Source organism: Atractosteus spatula, chromosome 6, assembly GCF_055471065.1.
Source record: "Atractosteus spatula isolate fAtrSpa1 chromosome 6, fAtrSpa1.hap1, whole genome shotgun sequence".
NCBI lineage: Eukaryota > Metazoa > Chordata > Actinopteri > Semionotiformes > Lepisosteidae > Atractosteus > Atractosteus spatula.
Window position 1 is genome coordinate 2766714 of NC_142711.1, and position 15957 is coordinate 2782670.

The window sequence follows — 15957 nt, forward strand, 5'->3', positions numbered from 1 at the left end:
GATTGGACTGAGATTCACCAGAGAATTATTCATATTTAATCCTTTCAAGAGCAGGGAGCTGCGGGGAAGTGTTTCTGCAAAGTATCAATCTTAGCCGCACACTGAACAATAAAGAGGGTACACACACAGTTTCAGCTGCGAAAACCCTCCTCAGGCGTCACCAAACTCCTGCAGCAGCTTTCTCAGTCGAAACGTAGTTTTAATGTAATTTTCCAGCGAGAGATTAACCTTGGCTTATTCCTTCTGAATAACTTGTACAACACTTTCAAATCAATAGCTTTACAAACCATGGAATACATGTGCTTCTTGACGAGCACTGACCACGCCACAGGGCTCCCTTACCCTAATATGAAACATTATTATTATTATTATTTATTATTATTACCAAGGCCACGTTCCTGCAGTCTCTGAAGAGGAACTCCAGCCCATGGGGGTGTGTGGGCTCCACCGACTGGCTCACATCGATGATCCACACCTGCGGCAGAGCACAGGACCTCGGGTCAGACAGCTGGGGCGAACAGCCTTCGCAAAAAACATCTGGAGCAGCAACAAAACAAACCCTACCCTGCCATCGTGCCAAAGCATGTTGTATTCACTCAGATCGGCGTGAACAAGGTTACATTCCTGATACAGCTGTTGCATCATCTGCAAAGGACAGACATCATGAAAAACAGTCAAGGATCTTTTTATATTACACAAAATCTGATATTTTTTGTTTTGCTAGAATATTTAAAAGAGACTTTACAGTTTCATATTTATCCTGAATGAAGATGAAATCGAAACACCCAACATTAAAATTAATAGTAGTCAGCTGCGTCAGCATTTGTGTGCTGCAAAGGAACAGGTAAGGGCTTGCTCCACGCTGAGAGGAAAAGGCACCTGAAAAAGCTCCACGGCCGAAACTTTGTGCCTCTTTTATTTTCCTTTCAGCATGGAATAAACATTTACCTGTTCCATTCAAACAAACAGTACAAAAAGTATAGGGCTTGAGTAACGTGCACAATTCTTTCTATTCAACACCTAAGAGCTCAAAGGCTTTTCCCACAAAACAGCACCTGCTACCCAGAACAGAACAGGACATCACCCCTGTCACTTACATGCAGGACCTGGAAATAGGCCCCTTTCATGTCCTCGCTGTTCAGCTTGACGTCTTTCAGCTTGGGGGCAGGGACCTGGTTCTCTCCAATGAAAGACATGACCAAAATATGCTTCTTCAGGATAACAACTTCAGGACAAGGAATTCCTACCTTTTGCATTCTGTGAAGGAAGGGAGTGACGCATGTTAGTTCAGAGGTCGACATGGCGCACTCCAGCTCAGAGCAGAAAACTGCTTTCCAGCAGCGACTGAAGAGACTGTGGACTTTACTGAACTGAATTAACGGAACGGTGTGAATAAAGAAGGGGGAGGCGTCAATGATGAAAGTAACAGCATGTTTATACTACTGAAATTAAAGGAAGCCTTTGTTTTTTTCTGTTAATTTAAGATCATTCTACAGCTTACGTACTTTCTTTAACAATTAAAGTATATATGTAGCATCTCTATACGAATTACAACGAAATCTGTCATACAACCTGGTGAAGGCCGGTGTTACCACAATGTTGAACTTTATTAAAGCAACATGAACTCCATTATTTCCTTCATTAAAACAAACAGTCTGATAACCTTGCTCTTTCAGGTGCCGTATTTCAGTTTGTTAGAAGTCTGAATGGTTCAGCAAGTTCATCCATTGTGGAACACACAAGAAGCCTCAAGAAATGGGACGACAGTCCAGCTCTGTAGTTCGCACACTTGTGATTTCTCTCACCTAGCAAGATTATGCATTTCCTTTTCTGCCCACATGCGGATGATTTTGCGTGGGTTCAGTTTGCTGAACCGATCTTTGAATCGATAATCGTCCTTGATGTACTTGTCCCGGTTTCTGAACTCATTCAGCGTAGTCTTGTAAACTTTCAGTGCGCACTCCGTGGGCACAGGCTTGTCATCCATACTTCAAAACATACAAAAACAATCCAATTAGAGACAACAGAGAGTTCATACTTCTTTCATTTTAAGTTAAAAAGGTTAAAAAAATGAAATTATTATATATCACAGATGTTGTACAAATTGCTCTTTATTATTCTCCAAATCACTGACTCATCATTTTTTCTTTTTACAAATATACTAAATGAACTCGTGATCCAGAATAAGCTGATAATGAGAATTTAGGCAAAAACTGCCAGATAGGCAGAAACAGAACAAGGATAAAGTGCTGAGAAATTAAACACAGCAAATTTTACTTTACATTTTACAGGGCGTGCAGTTCTATACATTTTTCCAACCCAGACACAGACCTGAATTTTCATCTAAGTAAATAATTAATGCAGTCAGTCTGTCTACCTTCAACTGTTAAGATGGTATTTCCCACGTTCTGACCTCCTGTGACTAGTTTATTCTTTCTAGCAGATTCATTATTGCTATTAATTCTAAAGAGGCAGTCCTGTTTAATGCCCATGTGTAATTAGACTCCATCTTAGTCAATGCTGCACTGCATTCCCAGGTAGCCAAACAGTTTTGCCAATATTTAATAATGGCTGGACCATTGTTGAGATGTGATTACGACTAATATTTTTGGGGGATAGTACAGAGAAAAACTGGATCCCAATACACCATACGATTCTGTACACATCTCAAGGAATGGTACGATAAGAGCAGAAGGTACACTGTGAGTGCAGAACACTTCCAGGTAATCTGAGCACTTATGACTCTTTAGGAAAGAGACTGTTGTCCTACAGTTGTGAAAATATTTTTCTTTTGCAGTATTCACCAGGCTAAAGAAGCCTCTCACTTGTATTGTGATGTATTGGTACATAGACAAAGACTTCCTCTTGTTTAGCACCTGCTTAAGGAGTGATTTAGCCCTGTGTAGGGCCTGCTATAAGAAACACGTTTCCCTTTTTTCCTCCATGGAATTTGTGCCTCAGTTACAGGACTGTCTCATGGCAAGCTAATCTCAGGACCTGACCTGCTATTTTAAAATTTAATTTCTTTCAATTTGAATTTGTTTACTCCTCCCAGCTTGTAAAAGGAGTTTTGTTGTTGTGTAGCGGCCTTAAGCCGTGTCAATTAAGGAATGAAAGACTTTGCTATTGCCTGCTATCAATTTATCCCCATTTTCAGGGCAACATTGAGCATCATGTCAGATTCAAGATGGACCCAGTCTGAAAACAATGCGCAGAATGCCAAGTGAATTAGAACTTTATAACTAAAAAGAATCAGTGAAAATATTTCAATCTCACCTTCCTCCACTGGCATGGAAAACAACAGACTCTTTTCCAGTGCTGATGCATCCATTGATGTTTTCCAGGATCCCAGCATTAACCATCTTGAACATCAGCAAACGTGTCTTGGGATCTACTGCTTGTTCCTAGCAACCGATCAGACAGTATCAGTACAATTAATTTTAAAAAATGATAAAAGTCTAATAACAGAATTTGAGTACTTAAGTGATTCCCTCCCCAACACCCTTAACTGATAGTAACACTAGATTCACAAAAAATAATCACCCTTCAGTCCAATTCCACACAGAAATGAACAATTTTAGAACAATATAAAAAACAAAGCTCCCCCAGAGCGCTCAGTAGTGGTTCTTATGTAAACGTACGGCGTTTCAGATATCAGCATTCCTATTAATAAAGGCAGTCCATCAAATGAACCAGTCCATTGTCTTGATATCTGAAGATGTTTATCTGCAGTTTTAACATAATTTCTCATGAAAATTGAAAAAACAGTATGTTGGGGAAAGCGTTTTCTGAACAACAGAAAGAAACCCAGAGAGATACGGGTCCAATCTGTTAACAGAAACGACACCGGGCTGCTTACTGCAGTGGAGTGCTCCTTCTTCTCGTGCAGCCTGGCACTGCGGCGCTGCTCAGTGTAGCAGTGCTGCTTCAAGGCGTTGAACACGTGGTTCGAGAGCTTCAGATCCATGCCTATCCCGTCCCCAACCTGGACCTCCGGTGCGAACTGAAATGCAAAGCAAGCAACTCTGAAAAGACGGGTGTGGAGGACTCAATTCAATTCAATTTATTTGTATATAGCACCACTCACAACAAGGTTGCCCCAAGGCGCTTAACAATGCAAGTGACCATACATGTTGTGAATACAGAACAGAAAAGACCAGAAGACAACAGAGGAGAGGAACCAAAAACCCCTTAGTAAGGAGAAAAGAAACCTCTAGGGGTCCAAGGTCAACTGGCTGCCCAAACCCTCTGGGCATGCTAACATTATACAATTTAAAAAAAAAGGAAATGAATGAATGAGGGTATTAATCCATCCATCCATCCATCCATCCATCGTGTCTTCTGTGTGTCAGTACTCCATGCAGATCTCTGTAGACCAGCAAATTCCTCCTAAACGATAGCTATATCAGGATGGGGTCAGGAAACGTTTTAAAGGATCTGTACAACGGAAAACAAAGTGGTCGTAGGAGTTATCGTTTTATACGTCACCTGGGAGGTCACAGATATGACAAATACCACACCTCTAAGGGGAATTCAGGATCCACTGCACTTTCAGGGAGACAAACAGCTCATACAAACCAGAAATTAAAATCCATATTTTCTGGATTCTTGTCCACATGGAACTCATACGGCTCACTCAGATTATTCTAGCCTCCTTGTCATTTTATTAATTGAATCAATTTTACCTTATTGCACTGAAGTGAGTGTTCCCTGTATTTGGATGTAGTGTAAAGTGTTGTACTAAAGGCTGCCCTGACCCATGGCACATCGTCTAGTAATAGTATTGCCCCAGACTTCACTACACTCACGTCTTCTACAGCACCTGCCTGAGCAGTACTCACGTTTTCCATCCGCGCAGTGTTCTTTCTGCCACACACGACCTCATCATGCTTTGTCGTAATGTTTTTACCTTTTCCTGCAAACCCTTTCCTGGGATTTGTTGAAGGTTTATCTGTAAGAGCAAGCAGAAGCAGAATATCTATAATGCAGTAACTGTAGAATAGTGTGTACTATACTGTGAACTCCATACTATGTTCATATAAAGAACACACTTTGCAATAAAACAGATATAATATAGAAGTTCCTCAAGATCTGCAACCCTGGTCGTGATGAAACACGTTTTTTTCTGCTGGTGTTACAGCCATCGATGAGCAAAGACCTGGAAATAACATTAACTAAATCAACTGATTGATCCGGTTAAGTCATTCAGAGTGTGGCTAGAATTAAAACTGTGCTCTAAGACTGGGGTTGGAGACTCTTGCTTCAAAAAATCTTTTGATAAAGGCTAGGTTCTCTGCTGCTGAAGAGACCCTGCTTCTTCAGGTTTTCTTAAACAATTAGACTGATCTATAGGCACTTGTTAAGAATTTACTTAGCTCTTAAGAAGCTGGATGGGGTGAGAAATGACCATCAACCAATTTCCAAGTTTTATACCTGCCCTCAGGTGCATGAAACATACGTAACTTGAACTCTGCATCAAAGACTCTCACCAAAATAAAATGTCTACTGTCTGACAGTGTCACCGCCCCCCGTGTCTGTACATCACTAATCAATCACATAACGAACTGCCTGAGTAACTACGCTGAGAAACAGATGGATGGAAAGCAACATCAAAATCCTGGAGCCCACGACTGAGTGCGGAAACAGTCACGAAGGTCTGGCTAATCAACCAGTTCAATGAAAGGAACCGATCAGCCCCAGGAGTGAAATTCTCAGGACTAAAAGGCAGAAGACACAAGTGCACTCTAGGGCTCGGGCTGAGAACCAGGGGGCAGAAGTTTTACCAGGTCCGTAAGGGTCGTGGCGAGTGTCCTGCCAATCAACTTCATCTTCCGAACTGTCGCTGTCTTCATATGGATGCACCATCCGATAGTTCTCAAATGAAATGGACACTGCAGGGTAAAAAAATGCCATGAAGACGATTAACTGCAGGGAAACATAACTGTATTATAAATGAGCAAATAAATGCATTACAAGTCACCCTTGCTGTCGCCGTTGAACTTCTTCTCTTCTCTGCGCAGCTGCGTGTCGAACTCCCGGTCAAACTCCATCTGCAGCATCTGGGCCAGCATCAGGTCACTGGAGGTCTCAATATTATCGCCAGTGATGAGGGATTCAGGAACTCTACATTCATACAAGAGGCATAACAGATCCGCATCACAAAACAAGATCTTTTCCAGGAAAATCATGAGAATTGCCATGTGTTGATCTGATCCCTGTAGGGAATCCCAAGACAGGCAGGCAACTTTGAGAAGAAAATGAAAAGGGAAATGTGAGAGCCATCCTGGTTTATACAGGAACACTAGAGCGTTGGATGTTAACTTTGTGCCGACTGTAATTTGCACAACAGCTTTCTTCCAGGATGGGAAACTGACAGTCATGCCCGGGATGCCCTAGTTGCCAGATATGAGCCCATTCCACATTTGAGGAATGAGGTCAGGGACCAGCGATCCAGGCTGTGCAAGAGGAATGGGACACAGGACCTCTAGATAAGATTTGCAACCTGCTGCAAAGTCCATATCGCAGATGTACAGCCTGTATGGCTTCCAACAACAGGCGTAATGAATATATTTGGATCAGCCCACCCTTTACGAAGAAGACTTCAGTCTTCCTAATACCTTTGTAATTTCCCTTTTCAGCTGCAATTTTGAAAAGGCTTTGGTTGTAGAAGCTTTTGGTTTGAAGCTTCGCTTCAGTCTGAGCAGCGGTTCATAAGTGGATTTTAAAAGAGTTTTTGAACATACAGTCCAGGCCACTATCTTGTCTGATGCAGGATCCCCGATTTAGGCTGCTTATTTAATCACATTTCCATTTCCATCCCACTACAAGGCCAAGCATGACATTGCTCACGGCTTCAAAACACAATTTCATAAGTGGGAAGAAAACAAATCCTCCCTTTCAGTAGGAAGAACAGAACGTGAGAAGGAATCTGAACGATCTTGTTTGGTGGACTCACTCCGGGCAGCTTTGGTAGGTCGAGAACTCCTCATTGAGCTGTATCGCCAGCTGCTCGCTCATCACATCAGCCAGGGAGCAGGGATTTACCACACTGTTAGGGGCTCCCCATGGGCTCTGAGGGGAGAAAAAGAATTAAATGGAGGAATTGTGAAAACATCATTCTTCCATCTCGGAAATATCTGCAGGCTCCGTACTTTGTCGTCTCTGACTGTTGCTGAAAAGCTTGTCAACGTATTTGTCTTCTCTCGCGTTGATTACTGCAATGCCCTACTCGCTGGGGTACCCAAGCCCACTCTGAACAATCTCCGGCATGCCCACAATTCAGCAGCCAGACGCCTGAACAGCTCTGCTGCAAGGAATCACGTTACTCCTATCCTGGAGTCCCTGCACTGGCTTCCTGTCAGGTTCCGTGTCGACTTGAAAGTCCTCATGCTCACCTATAAGGCTCTGCATGGCTTGGCACCTCAGCACCTGTCTGACTCATTATCTGTCTACTCCCCACCTCACGGTCTTTGTCCGACTCTGGTCTCCTCTCTGTGCCCCAAGCTCATCTTCATACCATGGGTGACAAGGCCTTCTCCTGCTGCACCCCAGAGCTCTGGGACTCTCTCCCCCAGGATATCAGAGAGTCAAATCCAGACCCAACCCTTCTCCTGAAAGGCTTTTTACTCAACTGATGTCTGCGTCTGCCCCCGTCTGTCCCTTTGCATCTTCTTCCAGACTCAAAACCCTTGTTTTATTGTACTAACTTTTTATCTCATATCATTGTTTTTTTTTCTTACTGTGAAGCACTTTGAGAAGGTACTTTAAAAGGTGCTATCTAAATTTTGTTTAGGATAATAATCATGAAAAACAGAGATTGGAGATCTCATAACAGGCTGCTGCCATTTTAGAATTTTCCTATCCGAAACATCCCACTCGAATCACGTTTATTTAATGACTCATAGTCGCACAGCAACAAACTGTTAATGCAGGTACTTTTATACCAATGTCCCTGCCAGCTGCACCCAGAAGGGAAATTCTGTATGACTTATTGTTTGCAAACGTGTCAGTCTCAGACATTGGTCTATAAAGTTACAGAAGGCCTGTGCTCATTACACTGTCATTACTGGCTTTTATCTCTACGGAGACAGTGTACTTTCCTGCAGTAAGAGACCGGTGAGTCATTCCTGAAGGCAAAGGTCCTCAGTCAACAGTTCACCGCTAATTTCATCACAGAACAGTTTTTGGTAACTTTTTGCTCATTAATTAATCAATCAAACGATCAATCGTGTGATTTAATTACAGAAAATTTTTGAAGTAGATTTATCAAGTCCTATTTAAGCACACTCGGAGCCTGATACACGAGATCTGATTCTGAACATTTTGCTTTCTGGAAAGTCCTTACTTCTTCCTTCCCGAAACTGCACTGGCTGGCAGCTGAGTGGTACAGCGCCATCTGGAGGAAGGTTAGGGAATCAGCACTTTATTGGAGATCTGTTCTTTTATTATAGTTATCAGCATGAGAAACAGGCATGCACAGCAGAAACAGGGGGCGATTCACCGATGCTAATAAGGGTACAAAAATAAGGCGACTTGCCTTATACAGTGGGGCGCTCAATTAGAATAGTAGCCAAGTACACAGGTTTTCTACACCTTATAGCTTGTTTTAAAAAAAGAGAAGCATTTTATACAATACGAATGAAATAGTTACACAGAAATATGATTAAGAAGACTGAGGTTTGAACGTTCTTGTGCAAATGTTGGTGCTACTTTTTAAAATAAAATAATCACGTTAAGATATCTTTTCTGGGGAAAATAAGTATTGAGCAATATGGACACTTACGAAAGGCTGTAACATTACACAGGCAGTGTTTTACAGTTTAAGGCATTGCAAGGGTTACACCAGTAATATAACTCGCAGGTAGTTTTGTCAATTTAAGTGAAGAGACAGCGGATCTGCTCTGAAGGGCTTACATTACATCCCACTATTGCACTATGACGTCATCGAAACTAGTCGCTGGGCCACTCCGCTGTTTTTCCGATTCTCTCATATTTCCCGACTAGGGCCACAATTTGTAAATAGAAAAATAGAAATAAAAAAATCTGTATGAAGCCTCAGGTCCTTGAAGGAATTAAGCTTAACGGAGTTCGGTTTTCAACGACCAGATCTCGCGTGTGTTTCTTATAGAGGACTGGACGTGTATATTCCGGGAGGGATAATTTCTGTAGTAGTTTTTATCATCATATATCGATAACATTTTCTAATGTCATTTTAGTGTCAAGCAAAAATATTAACAGAAGCCGGTATAGTGTGAAACTCCTAACAGCGCTGACGTCAGTGGCTCGTCTTCTGCACTAGGCTAGGCCCCGCAATTCAGACTTGTGAGCTGAATAAAATAATTGAAAAAAAATACTGACCTTGGGTTTCCACACGGAATCAGTCTCGTTTTCTTTGGCAGCTACTCCTACTTGATCCATTTTTCCCCAACCAGCGAAGTGCGCAGTTTGTTCTCGGATAAATAAATAGTTAATAAATATGCCCAGTACTGTAGTAAACACGGGTCAGTGACAAGTCTGGGCAAGTTGAACACCAAACAGCAGCTCTGTGAACCGAGTTCGCGTCACCAGAAAGAAAGAAAAAAAGGTATTATAAAAATATTATTCTTGACTTCGAATAAACGGTGATCGCTATACAAAAATATATACCACGACACGTGGTAGAAAATTATAATAAAAATAGAGATGACCTGCCAAAATTGGCAAATAAGCAGAAGTGTTCCGAGTACCACCGATACGGCGGAGCTAAATGGCTGAACTGCCTCGCCTGTGCAGAGGCGCTCGGCACCAGCTGATACTGCAGGGACACTCTCTTAAAGACGCAGCTCGTTTTTTTATTATCCTCTCACTCTTGCTCGCAAGACACTTTCCCAAAGCCTTCCTACTTGCAGTGTGTAGGTAAGCGACCCTTTTCTTTGAGCAAAAAAGTCATCTTGATCGTGCATCTCTTCACGATTTAGCTCGGGTTCGCTAGTGATTTCTTACAAACGCCCAATAAGCGAAGGATATTTGAATATCAAATCTGTAACATTTAAAATGTGTGCGCTGTAATGTCTCCAGAATTTAAATACGAGGGCCACAGCGTTTTGACACAAGGTATCCGCTTCCAATTCAGTTTTTTAAGCAGCATGTGATCTGTTTTCTGAACGTCTGTTATTCTGTTTATTTTTTAAAGGATTGTGCAACCGTGTATTCGAAAGTACACGGAGGCAGAACTGTTTTGTAACACCGATGACCATGAAAGCCATAGGCAAATAGACTTCTGGAACTGCTAAGAATGCAGTTTAATTTATTTGAGACGGGACAGTATTGATGTGGCAGTCCCTTATAGCTTTTTTATCAAGGGAAGAAAGTTTAAAAACAGTTTAAAATGTGAGTATTCTGAGTTTTATCTTCCTGTAAAAAGTGTCAGGGTAGCCGTAAATATCTTAAATACTAAGACTGTCAGACTGGGCCAACCACCACTGATTCTGCTCAAGGACAGTGTGTAGTTTAAGCTATGGCTATTTAGTGCTGCTTCCAGTCCTGTATCCCCTAACGAACAGCTATTAATATCTGCGTAAATAAATTACAATGTCCGCTTCTAGAGGGATCGATTTATCATGATTATTAAGTTATCAGCTGTATTGGCTATGATTTGGCTTGGGATTGTTCAGTTATTTAATTTGAAGTTCTTACTGCTTTCTGGTGATGAACATTTACTTATTTTTCAACCTTTAATTACCTGTTTTACTGAAGATACAGAATATGTGTATTTAATGTGGTGCACACTTTGAAAATATATAAAAAAAACTGTTTTATATAGTGTATTACTCACTGAGAGTACATTACTCAGTGTGTATTGTATTTCAGTTCCTATGATTGCATCAGTTTGCATTTAGCTAGTGTTCCCATGGGAGCAGTTCACTTGTTAATGATGAGATGTTTTATGATATTATAATAGATCCCATTAACTTTGCTCTTAAAGCTTACAGCATTCCAGTCTGGCTCTAATTGCAATGATTATATAGTTTTTTAGAAACACAAAAAAATATATATTTTTGTACCTGTTTTAAATACATTTTATCATATTTCTAAAACATAATGTACAACACAAACACAAACTGATACTAAAGAAAGAAACGTAAGGGAAAAAGAAAGTATACTATTTTAACAGAATTTATCATTTAAGATAAGCTTTTGTCCAGGCAGAGACAATTTTTAATGGAATCCCAGTCTTCTCCCAACCAAACATTTTTTTTTGGGCTGCAATAATGCACCAGCAAAAGACATCTTACCTGTCTGGGAGATGTCAGTGAGTAGGAGTTGTCAGGGGATCATACTGTAGGTGTGGTCATACCAGTAAGATCCGATACCATAACTTTTTCATACAGTCAAATATCCCTTAAAAGCGCTGTTTACAAAACATGTGAACAGGTGCTCACACCCTGAGTTCACCTAAAGAACAGAGGCCAATGAGCAATCTACACGTGGAGCTGTTTGGTTTTGCAAATACCGCATGTACAACTTTACCAGTCAGGGCTTTCTACTAGTTTATGTTCTGTATACAGTGTATTCAATTTTATAATTTAAGTCCTGTAATGGAGAATGACCTGTAATCTAATCAAATCTGCCTTGTTTTTGTTAAAAATCTACAGCATATTCTCTCTGCAAATTTGATCATAAATAGGGGACATGCTAATGCCCAAGTAAATGAGACCTAAGGAATGTGACTGAAGAGGGAAATTAGATGAAAGAGAAGTTGCTCTTGCTGCAGAATTCAAAGGCTCACGAACTGATACGTTACGTCTGTAATCAGAGTTTTTTGCCCAGATTATTAAACATGGCCAGGATGTGGTGCACTGAGTTGAAGACATCATTTATATTTAAATAAAGGGGATTTTATTTTGGTTTTGCTTGCACCAGTGGGTAACTGTTTTTGTTGTTGTTGTTGTTGTTGTTGTTTTCCTTCTTCAGAGTGGAAGGAAGATGGCCACCCTGACTCTACTCCTTATCTCGCTGTGGATGGGAGTGGCAGCAGAAGGGTGCCCTGCGGGCTGCATCTGTTCCTCCGCTGTGACCGACTGCAGCAGAGCTGGCCTCAGGAACCTTCCCTGGGACATTGCACCCCAAACAGAGACTCTGTTCCTGTCTGACAATCAGTTAACCAGCATCCTGAAGGGGGCTTTCAGAAACCTGACAGCCCTGACCTTTCTAGGCTTATCCAGGAATAAGATCTGCCCTGAGAATGATACTTTGGAGAGTCTCATCAACCTTCTCTCCCTAGATGTGTCTGAAAATGACCTCCAGTCGATGCCCATTGGTTTTCTTCAAGCACCGTTTAAAATGGTCTGGATAAACCTGGCAAAAAATCAGCTGAAGACCCTCCCCGATGGAACCTTTGCAAAACTACAAAGCCTTTCTTACCTTGATCTTTCAGACAACTCCATACTGCTACACAGCAATATATTTGAGGGTCTTGCAAGTTTAAACACACTGATTCTATCTGGTAACAGATTAACAGCTATACCATCACAATTATTTGATCCAACACCCAAACTTCAGATACTGGATTTATCCAATAATGCCCTGACACATTTACCTACTAGATTATTATACCACCAACATAACCTGTCTGATCTGATCCTCAATAACAATAGATTTACTCAGTCTGTATTGCCAGCCCTAAGAGGTTTAAGGAACCTAAGGTTTCTGTATCTGTCAGGGAATAGCATTTCATCATTGCCACCATTTCCCTTCATTAATCTGTCTCATCTCACGAAGCTCACTCTGTCCAATAATTCTTTATCGACGCTTCCGGATGGGTTCTTGACAGGTTTATACCAACTCACAGTGCTAGACCTGTCAGGCAACTCTATATTTTGGCTGCCGAGAGATGTTTTTCAGAATAACACTGCACTGGAATACTTGTATTTGGACAGAAATGACTTCTCGAAGATGCCCATGCTTCTGGGGCTGCAGAATGTGCAGGAGTTAAAGATTTGCTGCTGTAAAATACACCTCTGGCCAGCTGAGGTCATTATAAGTCACATGGAGGATTTAGAACTTTTGGATCTGTCAAGCAATTTCATAGCAGAAATGGACTTTGATCTTCTCAAGAGTAATCTCAATTTAAAGAAAGTGCTGATGACCAACAACCCAGTGTGTTCCACTGTCTCCTCAAAGCTATCTATAGTTCCTCCTGTGACATGCATCTGACAAAGGCTACTCAATGTAAAATGATGTCGGGGTGATGAATCTGACGAAGCCTTGTTGTCAGATTTGTCACTGGGGCTTTGTCTGTATTCTTGGGAAACTTTTTTTGTCAATTCCCCTTGAGTCAGAAAAATGCCTTAATTGTACCAGTACTTTTCTGTTTGTATAAAGGACTTCTTAATTCTTAACAAATCATTTTAGAACTGAGCACGCAATGCTTTAGGTTAAATCTATGAAAGCCAATGCAGATTTTCTGCTATTCACATGGCTACAAGTTCACATCATCTATGTTAAAAATTAATAATGTGTCATATTTGTGAAACGATGAGACTGTAAATAAGGCAAAACAAGAAGCAATAAAGTCTTGTGGTTAAGATGTAAATAATGTGCTCAGGTAGAGGCCTTTACTGTAGGGTTGCTCTTTAATAAAACCTTTTCTTATAGATAATAAATGCAAAGTTAAACATTTTTGAAACATTTTTAATTACTTTTTGAGACATTTTACTCTTGCTCCGCGTACACAGATGTACTGTTTGCAAGATAGGTGTACTGTTTGCCGTATCAACATAGGAAAAGAAAGTCCAAACGTGACCCAGCTGGTGAAGACGCTCAGAGGGTGGCTGCATTATTATGTGAGATGATGTGGTCCATGCTGTGGGATGGCAAGAGGGAGGTTGCTTATCTACAATCAGTTGTTCTAGGTCTTTCATTACAAGAGGTTGCTGGTATATTTTTGTTCCTTTCTATCTATGTTTAAGACAGAATACTTTTCCGAGCAGAACATGTAACCCTGCCTTGTGTGATGATGCCAGAAGGGTGTTAGAAAGATGATGAAGAGGATGTGAGAGAACAGCTTGTCCTTGAGGACCAGCAGTCCGGAATCTCCGGACAGTGGGGACTCGTGAAATCCCTGAACTGAAGAAGATAAGTTAAGACATCCGCACTGCAAGAAAAACCGCTTCGGGGTGCTCGTTGTTGCCTGTTCCGTTTCTGTATCACATAGTCTTCAAGCTCAAAGAGAGGTGGAAAAGGTTGGGCATCCCTTGGTTAACCTGCTGTTCTGCGGGGAAGTCCCAACACCATGTGGCTGCGTACTGTATGTGGAGTTCAATAAAGGCTGAAACTGCACAAGACAAGACTGCTTTTTGGAAGAAGTTCCCATAACGGTTGGTTACTATAAGTAGCTACTGGTAGATACAGTATGTACTCTGTATCCTGGCAGCAGCCTCCTCCCATCCCAGGACATGAGACTGAAAGGAGCTGCAAGGCCGATCGCCAGGGGAAGTCCTAGGTTAATGTAACTACAGGATATTTTGAAAGGCCATGCCTGACATTAACAGTTTAGAGCTCGGCAAGATTAAACGCAGAGACCATAAACCATAGCGTCCTGTCAAATTAAATTAAAATGAAGTCCTCACTCATTTTCTTTTCATCCCAGACAAGGTTGTGCTCTTCTCTCCAGAGTCACATTTCCAGCCAGTACAGTGGCTGGGCACACCGTACAGTAGTAGTGAGCCATCTTTCAGGCGCAATGCTAAACCAGGGTTCTGATTACTTCTGCATTAATGATCCCACGGTGCTGCTTATATGGGTAGGGGTGTTAGTCCTGATGGCCTTGTCCTCAGTGAATGTCCACCTTCATTGAACAGGGAATTCAATTAACCACTTCTCAGTGGTGTCTGAAGTCTGTCCCTCCTGTGTGTGATACACTTTAAGATCCCTTGGGATGACAAGTGCTGTTCAGACACACAGAATTATCAGGACACACAGAGACTGAGCAGTTACTAATAAGTCCTGACAGTCATCTTGAAGGTTATTGGTTTTTACACAGATCTGCTGGTTTTGTGTTTGACCGATGCCAGATGAAAAATAAATGTTCATTCCATGGAATAGTGTAAATTCCTAGAAGCAGCTCCTTGTTCACCTGGTTTCCAATATTATGGTGAAAAATAATATCCTTCTCTTAAATGGAGTTATCGAACCTTGTCCTGTATTATCCAGCAGTTTATAAATTATATTTAAGACACTAAAGGTTTTAAACAATAAGCAATGAAAGGCCATTTTCTTCCTTTTAGCTGTGGGTTCAGCTAAGTGACAGAGATATCGGATACAACACAAACTCTTCAACTATGTGGTCCTGGAAAACAGAAAATGTCCAATCACTTTTCTCCAACACTCAATTAAGCTTAGATTTTAATTCGCAATTCAAATTCAATTTAAAAATTCCCCATCATGTTGTACTGTCCTTTGTAGTATTTCAATAGTTGTGCGAGCCCAATTAACCTGCTGTATGTCTTACCTGCTGTAAAGACAATTCATTGCCAGCACCTACTGCTGCACGCTGTATTGTTGTGCATTTGATAAATAAACTTTGATTGACTTTGATGGTATGTGTTACAGCATTTTGGTGCTCCGTGTGAGAGGGGTGCCTGTCTCTTTAAGGGCTCAGTTCCTTCAGGAGTAGCTGGTGTTGGATTGGAGCAATCTCTGAGCAACGTGTCTGTCATGGCTGCGAGGTACTCAGGCGAAAAAGATTTGGTACAAACAGGATGACAGACATCGCTGGACTGAAGCAATAGTTTTATCTTGGCAAATGTGGAAGGGCTTTGAACTCGGTCTTAGCTTTTGCCTTTTCTTCTTGGTGTCGTGCTTCACAAACAAGGTGAGAGACTGTTGTTTTGTTTTACCTATTGCTTCCGTCTTGAAGTAATTTAAAAGACCTGTCATACCCGCTGAAGCGTTCGTTTGGCATTTAAGACGTTAACT

General features: G+C 41.3%; 3 protein-coding genes across 6 annotated transcripts in view; 2 read left to right on the forward strand and 1 right to left on the reverse strand.

Annotated features, from left to right (window-relative positions):
• riok3 (RIO kinase 3 (yeast)) overlaps positions 1 to 9767 on the reverse strand; it is an 11846-nt gene extending 2079 nt beyond the window's left edge. The window contains exons 1-11 of the mRNA XM_088918074.1: positions 9358 to 9767; positions 6956 to 7071; positions 5981 to 6123; positions 5784 to 5891; positions 4842 to 4951; positions 3860 to 4003; positions 3277 to 3404; positions 1806 to 1988; positions 1098 to 1257; positions 565 to 645; positions 386 to 475 (exon numbers count right to left, since the gene is read on the reverse strand). Coding sequence (XP_088774200.1) covers positions 386 to 475; positions 565 to 645; positions 1098 to 1257; positions 1806 to 1988; positions 3277 to 3404; positions 3860 to 4003; positions 4842 to 4951; positions 5784 to 5891; positions 5981 to 6123; positions 6956 to 7071; positions 9358 to 9417 — 1323 coding nt within the window. The 5' untranslated portion in view covers positions 9418 to 9767. The remainder of the gene's footprint in view (positions 1 to 385; positions 476 to 564; positions 646 to 1097; positions 1258 to 1805; positions 1989 to 3276; positions 3405 to 3859; positions 4004 to 4841; positions 4952 to 5783; positions 5892 to 5980; positions 6124 to 6955; positions 7072 to 9357) is intronic.
• Positions 9768 to 9837: 70 nt separating this feature from the next.
• LOC148831682 (uncharacterized) lies at positions 9838 to 14319 on the forward strand. 2 transcript variants are annotated; one of them, XM_088918076.1, is made up of 2 exons: positions 9838 to 9894; positions 11953 to 14319. In XM_088918076.1, the coding sequence occupies exon 2, from the start codon at positions 11965 to 11967 to the stop codon at positions 13192 to 13194; it is 1230 nt and encodes a 409-aa protein (XP_088774202.1). In that variant the 5' UTR covers positions 9838 to 9894; positions 11953 to 11964; the 3' UTR covers positions 13195 to 14319. The 2 variants fall into 2 exon arrangements, with proteins under 2 accessions (XP_088774202.1, XP_088774201.1); XM_088918075.1 differs by lacking the exon at positions 9838 to 9894 and adding an exon at positions 10236 to 10368.
• Positions 14320 to 15655: 1336 nt separating this feature from the next.
• Positions 15656 to 15957, forward strand: part of slc35d4 (solute carrier family 35 member D4) — a 35332-nt gene continuing 35030 nt past the window's right edge. For 2 of the 3 annotated variants that reach the window (XM_088918540.1, XM_088918541.1), the window contains exon 1: positions 15658 to 15853. In XM_088918540.1, coding sequence (XP_088774666.1) covers positions 15785 to 15853 — 69 coding nt within the window. In that variant the 5' untranslated portion in view covers positions 15658 to 15784. Of the gene's footprint in view, positions 15854 to 15957 lie in introns of all 3 variants that reach the window. The other variant, XM_088918539.1, reaches the window with a different exon arrangement.

Coding starts and splice junctions, on each gene's coding strand:
- LOC148831682 (XM_088918076.1), top strand. CDS start 11,965: ATGGCCACCCTGACTCTACTCCTTATCTCGCTGTGGATGGGAGTGGCA.